This window comes from Syngnathus leptorhynchus, chromosome 8, assembly GCF_054491065.1.
Source record: "Syngnathus leptorhynchus isolate UIUO chromosome 8, UIUO_Slep, whole genome shotgun sequence".
NCBI lineage: Eukaryota > Metazoa > Chordata > Actinopteri > Syngnathiformes > Syngnathidae > Syngnathus > Syngnathus leptorhynchus.
In genome coordinates, this window is record NC_141202.1 from 3,240,340 (window position 1) to 3,248,209 (window position 7,870).

Sequence of the window (7,870 nt, forward strand, 5' to 3'; positions counted from 1 at the left end):
TAAATAAATAAATAAATAAATTTGACTATTATAATATATTGTAAAAATTGTACATTTTTTTGGAATCCTTTTTTAAAATTTTGGCACTTGTATTCTTGCACTCGTATGCGCTGCTGTGACAAGTAAATGTCCCCGCTGTGGGATGAATAAAGTTCTATTATCATCATCATTATGAACAAGTTGCTATTATTTAACCAGCCAGAGCCCCTCCTGCCTTTGTCACTTAGTCCTGGCGGAGCTGCACAAGGACTGGAAAATATAGTGGCCTAAAAATACACTTACAAACACTCTCACCCGGCCAGGCAAGGTTTCTTTAATATTAGAAAGCACAAGGCTGATACCTGAGCCACGCTCAGATTGGCGACATGTGCACGCTCGCACCCTCCCGGCCGGCCGGCGGGGTCATAAGCATGGCCGCCCAGTTGTCGACACATACTTTGGTAGTCACACGGGCATCACCAGGCGTGACGTGGCCCCCCCCTGACGCCGGTGGGAGGGGACACGCATGTGTGAGGGAAAAAGGTCACACGGTCTAGTGCGGCCTACGTGAGGAAATCTTACTCAGCTTCTGTTCTGGAATTTCGAGATGGTTCCTCGTTATTTGTAGGCAGAAGGACGGGCTAGTTTGAGACTTCTGCGATATCGTCTCCTTCCAAAGTGAGTGGCAGGCGACAATGGAATTAGCGTCCAAAACGTAATCGGTAAATTGGTGTGACGGATGCGTGGGGAAGATGGAAATGAGCTGGACTGCATTTGTGACAAATAACAGTTTGATAGCACAGAAGGTCATGTCTATGTGTTGATGCACTGGCATTTGTAGAAATGTTAAAGGAGATTTAGATCTCTTTTTGCATGCCTATTTATATACATCATCTAGATTAGGGATCATGATGCAATGAATTTTTTGGAATTCAAACCAAACATTTGTGGAAAATATGCAATGCCGCCATTGTTTCTAATTTGACAACAGGCTGCAACATAACCAGACTGTATTATTATTATTAGACATTCAATTTTGTCTGAGGGTGGATCAGTCATTTCACACGCACTGGGATGTGACCCGGCCCAGAATGCACAGGGCGGTGAGTTGTTACACCCTGTGGCTAATTGCTCCTGGTCTGATACAACATACCTGCACATCATAATACTGAACAAGATTTGTTTATGTTTCATATATACATACATATATATATATATATATATATATATATATTTTTTTTTTATTTTTTTTTTTTATTTTTTTTTTTTTATTATTTTTATTTTTTTATATTGGTTGTTTTTGTTGTGTGTGTGCATTGGCCTCTTGGGGGCAGTGTGGTTCCAGACAATGAGATAAGAGTAGCGAAGAAGACAGCTCTAGTACTATAACTCACATATTGGGAATAATATGTGCCTTTACATATTGTTATAATCTCTGTGTGTATGTATTCCTAAAGCGTTTGTATGTGAATATTTGTTATTTGAAGAAATATCACTCCCAGTGGTCGATGCTAATTCAGCTAGCATGTCAAAGGGCTTTTAGATTGACTTTAGCATTAGTGCTAGCAATGCTTTTATAATAAAACGTACAATGTGTATAATTTTTTTGTGTGTTTTTAGTTTTAGTATTGGTTTTGCAGATTATCGCCTTGCGCTCGTGCATTTTCTCCGGTTTTCTTGGCACGTTGCAAAAGCATGAAGACTCTAAATTGTTAGTAGGTGTGAATGTGAGTGTGGTTCATTGTCTTTTTTTGCTCTCTGTTTGGCTGGCAACGGGTTCAAGGTGTACCGTAGACTTTTTCAAATCCAGCTAGGATAGGCTGCACAGGAGTAAGGAGAGGATAAGCAATACGGAAGATGGGTGGATGGATGGACGGATGATCAACTTGAAAGACGAGCTCAGAAGATTGCTTTTGCAATTGAAGACCTGAGCCAAAAGCACCTTGTTATGATCTTTGACAATTATTGTTAATTATTGCCAATGAGTGCTCAAACAACCCACGTGTTGATGATCACCTTGCCAATTTCATTCTCATCACTCAGGCACGCGACCAAGAGTGTAGTCACTTTTGTCAAAGCTTCGGCGTTCTTCTGTAGAATTGGGGCGGTTAAATGACTCATAGACTGAGAAACATAATTTTGTGGTCTGATGAGACAAACATAGAACTATTTGGCGTGAATGCTAAACATCCTGTTTGAAGGTGAACGCCTGGCCCAATCTCAGTTCCCTGGAAACGACTCAGGATTGAGGGAAAAGACATATGAAGCAACGTACAGAGACCACCTAGATGATCTTCTTGGGGGCCGGGTCATATTTCAGGAGAATGACCCTCAGCACACCAACCGAGTTGTCTGAAGGAATATCTCCCGGACAACTCCGTGAATGTTCTTGAGCTTGAGTGCCAACTTAAATCCGGTTGAACATCTTGAGAGAGCTAAAAAAAAAAAAAAAAGCCAAACAAACAAAAAACAGGGACGCTCCCCGTCCAACCTAATGAAGCTTAAGTGGTTCTGAACAGAATGGACAAAACTGTCCAAGGATAGGCGTGCCGAGTTTGTGGTATCAGCTTCAATAATTCTCGAGGCTGTAATTATTGCTAACTAAGCGTATTCAAATATATTGAATGCTTAGGTAAGTCGTATGATTTCATAAATCTTTGCATTTTCTTGTTACGGGCATTTCGGGCTGTAACATAAAATGTAGAAAAAAGGTGAAGCTCTTTAAATTGGTGCTGTATTTGTTTTGTTAAGATTACATAAGGTGCGCCAGTATTGAAAACAAACACACTGATTATTATTATTTTTTTTGCTGTATACTTCCTTGTATTTGTCTCGTGCAAAACAACCATGGGTCATTTTTGAGAGATCAAAGCTCCAGAAATTACTTAATTGCACACCACATCAGACAGCATTGACAGAATTGTTCAGTTGCATCTACTCACCCCCCCCCCCTCCCTTTTTTTAAACAAAATATTTTTTGGAACATGCCTCTCGGATTCACTTGCTTGGCCTATCGCCCATCGATCCTACCCGCCTATCCGTTCCGCGCTTTACCAACCGTGTGATCTGCTCAAAAATAAACACGCATGTTTGAAGCATGTGTGTGTGGAAGATGTGTTCCACAATGGGAGAATGGATGGATGATTTTGCATCTTCAGAGTGTCATTTGCTTTTACTGACTTTCATTTTATTTCAAAGAAGTGCAGGAAGTTCCTAAAGTCAATTTCAGTCACCAATGGTGCACCGGCGATGTTGTGATTTTACCACAACGGGTCTTAGCGCTCCACGTGCAGCCCGGGAGTCCGCTCGTAGCACTGAGGGACAGCTTAGCCACAGCTCCTCCATATTTAATTGATACGTTGAATTATTCTGGCTCAGCGCCGTGTTGTGCCACCGTGAATTGGGCCGTGGAGTTGAGCGTGTGTGTGTGTGTGTGTATGGAGACAGGGGCGAGAGAGGGAGCCTCGCTCGGCAGTCGGGATAGCGGCCGAGTTTGCCACGAACGCTGAAGGCCTTTGGGAAAGCAGAGCCATAGCAACAGAATGAATTAATGAACAGGGCCCAAGAGTTACGTTTAACACAAGCAACAAGCGCGCGCACATACACGCGCCGTGACAGCTGGTGGTTTCATATTCAACATACTGATAACCTGGTGATGCAGGTTTGACTTCAACTGCTTTTACAATGACAAAACACACCTATCGCATTGTTGAAAATATTCTATACGCTTAAGTTCCCGTGGGAAACCATTTTTGTAAGTGAAGATAATTAGTTGTGGGAGTCAATGATTGTTAATTGCCTTTTGTGATGAATAAATGCTGATGGTGCTGTATGAATAAAAGTCGACTAGTCAGTATGTTAAGAAAAAAAAAATCTGCCTATAGAGGTGCGCTTATATGAAAGCAGTGAGATTCAGAAAATAGTCTGCAGTGCCCCCCTCAGGAGGTAAAAGTCCAAACAATGAGCTATATTGTTACTTGAACAAGCTATGAAGTCATAAAATTTCAAAGAAATCCGTTTCGAAAGGGCCTCGAAGCATGAACCATTGTGTCTTTTAGGGCTTATGGCGTTTTCTGAAAAGTCATATGGAACACAACTCAAGTGAACCAAATATTGGAAAGTTCTATTGGAATGTAAACAAAGTAGTCAAAAAGAAAAATGTTTTGGTTGCTTGTTTTATTGTACAATACAAATCACATTTTGTACAAATTTTATTTGTGTCCTATGAGATTGACACTTTTGATGGCTTTGACTTTAACATAAGTCACAGAAACTAAACTCCAGATTTCTTGTCGCGAACAATTTCAAAACTTATGGATGGCGGAATCCAAGGCTCCTTCGCATTTTTCAAATGAACATGGTTGGTAAAAAAAAGATGCTGCAAACAAAAAAAATATATATTCCGGGCATTTTTTTTCCTGAAATCAACTCAACTGTCCTTGAGCATTTACCTTTCCATTTGAATGACACCACAAGTGTTGAAAATATCTGCCATAAAAATCCAGTTGGCATGCTTTGTACAAGTTGCCATGGTCAGTTTCAGATGGGGGTTTGGTCCTGGTCCGTTGCGTTAAGATGGCGAGGTGCAGGGGGGGGTTAAGAGCGCGTGTATTTACCCCAGATGTGAAGCATGAAGACGGACGCGATGAAAAGCAAACTCATCACCAAGACCGGCACTGGCCCGCTGAAACGAGAAACATCGAGTATCAGTAGTCGTATCAGCCGCAGACTAACTCACAAGACAATATGGGGTCAATAAGGCAAGCAAATACTTTTCTGAACATAAAACTCACTAACAAAAAAAAAAAAAAACAAGCTCTCAAAGTGCATGTTGAGTGTGTCTTTGGAAAGTGGCGACCCTGCAAACAAATGTGTTCACTTTTAAATGGCTTCTCATTCGATTTCAAGTGCGCCGCAGAGTCTTCGAGCCGGGCTGGTTCATTTTATTGATGAGCCGCTGACACCAGGAGGGGCTCTCAACTCTAAAGGAGGGACTTGTGGGGGGAGTGGGAGGAGGGGAGGGGGTTGCATCGCCATGCCAACCACCTCCTCCATCCCTCGCCCTCCCCCCACCCGCCCCTGTCAGAAGGCTGTAATTGAGTTGACCTTTTAGAGTGGATCCTTTAATGAAGCTCTGCGAGCGGCGTCTAACGCCGGAACAAACGCGCACTCGATATACAGCGGCGTACGAGGAGTGTGCCCTCCTTCCACGCCCGAGACACACACTCGATAAGCAGCGCGGCGACATCGATCAACCAGAAGATGGGATGCCTTGCTTTTTAATAATGGGGAAGGGGGGGCTTGGCGTAGGATAGAAAGTTATCAGACTTTCCCACCCCCGAGTGATGCATACTTTGAGTACATTGCGGCTTTTTCCGACAACATACTTACACTTTAAGACCCGGCGAGTCCTCGGTGTAAAAGCGCCACATTCCCCCGGTGCCGGCCGATCCAGTGGCCCTGCCTCCGCTGCGGGTACCGCTGCTGGTTGCTTTCCTGTGGAACACACAAATGCATGTGTATAGTTGTGCACATTTGTTTTACATCCTAGCAGTCAATCATGAATCTGGAAAAGTCCATCCTTTTATTCAAAAATAAAGACATTATTTAAAACGGACAGTGCAGGAAATGAAAAAATAAAAAGTATTCATCATTGAGGTATGGCTTTGGTCTGATTGTTTTCCAAAGATGATCAGTCTGCTTTCATAGAGGATTGGATCATATCATGATGGATGAATTGATCAATTGATCAGTCAATTAATCGTTGCACTGCTGTAAAATCTAACTTTCACTACTACATGCAATGACCATACCTCTGTCTGACTGTGGAGCCCGCTGCACGGGGGGCCACTGTCTTGCTGGGGGAACGGCTTGACGCCCCCACACTGGTTGCACTTACTGCTGGTCCAGGCTGAGAGAAAAGAGTTATACCAACATTAACTGTGCAATCCTTTACTGCCATTTGAAGGGAAGAAATGAGTTGATCAGGCAAGTACAGGGTAGTGCAAAGCCCATGAAGGATCTCCATACATAGACAGCATCTTGCACGTGTATTGTGTTGATCTTTTTATTTCAATTCAGTGTTAACTAGTGCCTAGTACAAGTGATCATTTAATAATGATGTAGCCACGTACACAAACGGTGAGCTAGGGCTAGCAAGCGTGCTAACTGATAGCAAAACACGGATATATTCTAATTGCGCTGCTTCTTTTCAGTGTGACAACTACAGATGCATGCTCTATTGTCTTACCATTTTGTTTGATTTGGGTTGCTTCGATCGGACTGCCCGAGGTTCTCTTTCAACGGTGACGTGTAGTTCCGAACAACGGTTGTCAGTTCTGAATGGAGTGGTCAAAACTTGAGAAAGGACCCGTAAAGCTGACGCTTGTCGAAAAAGGACACGACTGCAAACTACGAGGACCCGTTTAGCTTACCAAACAGATGCCTGTCGACGTGATAACGTTTAACATAAAAGGAGAAAATATATAATTTACCCTCCGGTTTTTGTTTGTACATTTACAATATTTAATACGTTTGAAAGATTTTGTACATCATTATATTTATTTTTAAATATTATCATTGAGGTTTTTCGACATAGGCTAAATAAAGAGTCCCCTCGCTTCTCTGAATGACGTGTCTTCTACGAGACGCATGCTTTGCAATGGGGAAACCAGCGCCATTTTGGCGCAATCAGGAAGCTCGCCTTGCTTTATCTCGCGTATGTATTTAGAGCCACCATGGCGGCGACACGCTCGCGTTTCATGACAGAAGTTCGGACAAGTAGGGAGACCACGATCACAAGTGGATAAGATAACAGAAGGTAAATGTTATAATATGTAGTCTTTAATCCATACGTAGGACGGATATGTGGCCACACTATTCGGTTTTAAAACCATCATGTATGTATATTAACGTAATGTTTCGTTTTGGATGTTTTTGGCAGGTTTAGACACTCTGTGTTTAGGTCAAGCACTGTACTATTATTATTTGTCATCATTGACGCCGTATAGCTAAGATTGGTGTGTGGTTGTTCCAGTTATGGACATAATTGACATATTGTCGTCTAACACGCCTGCCTCTGTTCATTGTTCATCAGTTTAGTTTAGTCATTGGAAATGTTTGACAGTCATGCTTGTTAACTGTTCATTCAGCCTGATTGGCACAATTAGTTCCGTAAAACATATTGTTTTGGTTTAACAATGCGTATTGTTGGGTTGTCCAAGGTTATTGAAAAGATAGCTTTGACACTTTTCACTTAGGATGACGTATACTGGAAAGAATTGACCATGAATGTTTTCTCAAGGCTTGATACTTTCTTAATGTCAAATGCTTGTTCTGAAAGCTTTTTTAAGATAATGTCATTGTTCTATTTCTGTTTCTATGTCCAGGTCAAGATGGTGCGGGTGGTGTTTCTGCATCCAGACCTCGGCATAGGCGGAGCGGAGCGTCTGGTTGTCGACGCTGCCGTTGCCCTCAAGTCGAAGGGATGTAATGTCCAGATCTGGACCGCCCATTATGACCCGAGCCACTGTTTCTCTGAGACCCTTGACCCGGACCTACCTGTGGTAAGCAATCATTCAGGTAATGATGTGTACTAAATGTTAATATTGAGTAGTGCTACAATTATTTCGTCCTCTTCCAACAGGTATGTGTGGGTGACTGGCTGCCCACCAGTGTCTTGGGTTACTTCCATGCGGTGTGTGCTTACCTGAGAATGATCTACGTGGCTCTCTATTTGGTTTTCTTCAGCGGGCTGGAGTATGATGTTGTTTTCTGTGATCAAGTGAGTGACGTTTTTATGAAAAATCCGAGAGTACCTTTGAAGGCCTATTTCTTGAGCTGCATATAGAATCAAATTGTATTCTGTTTTTGTTTGTTTGTTTTGTTTTGT

General features: G+C 42.3%; 2 protein-coding genes across 5 annotated transcripts in view; one reads left to right on the forward strand and one right to left on the reverse strand.

The window, feature by feature from the left end:
• alg2 (ALG2 alpha-1,3/1,6-mannosyltransferase) overlaps positions 1-7,870 on the forward strand; it is a 64,221-nt gene that overhangs the window by 47,009 nt on the left and 9,342 nt on the right. For 3 of the 4 annotated variants that reach the window (XM_085919520.1, XM_085919521.1, XM_085919522.1), the window contains 2 exons: positions 7,368-7,544; positions 7,625-7,762. In XM_085919520.1, coding sequence (XP_085775646.1) covers positions 7,368-7,544; positions 7,625-7,762 — 315 coding nt within the window. Of the gene's footprint in view, positions 1-6,585; positions 6,800-7,367; positions 7,545-7,624; positions 7,763-7,870 lie in introns of those variants that run through there. The other variant, XM_085919523.1, reaches the window with a different exon arrangement.
• sec61b (SEC61 translocon subunit beta) lies at positions 4,137-6,614 on the reverse strand. Its single transcript, XM_085919528.1, has 4 exons — positions 6,230-6,614; positions 5,793-5,890; positions 5,371-5,475; positions 4,137-4,663 (listed from the first exon to the last, which is right to left on the reverse strand). The coding sequence occupies exons 1-4, from the start codon at positions 6,230-6,232 to the stop codon at positions 4,576-4,578; spliced, it is 294 nt and encodes a 97-aa protein (XP_085775654.1). The 5' UTR covers positions 6,233-6,614; the 3' UTR covers positions 4,137-4,575.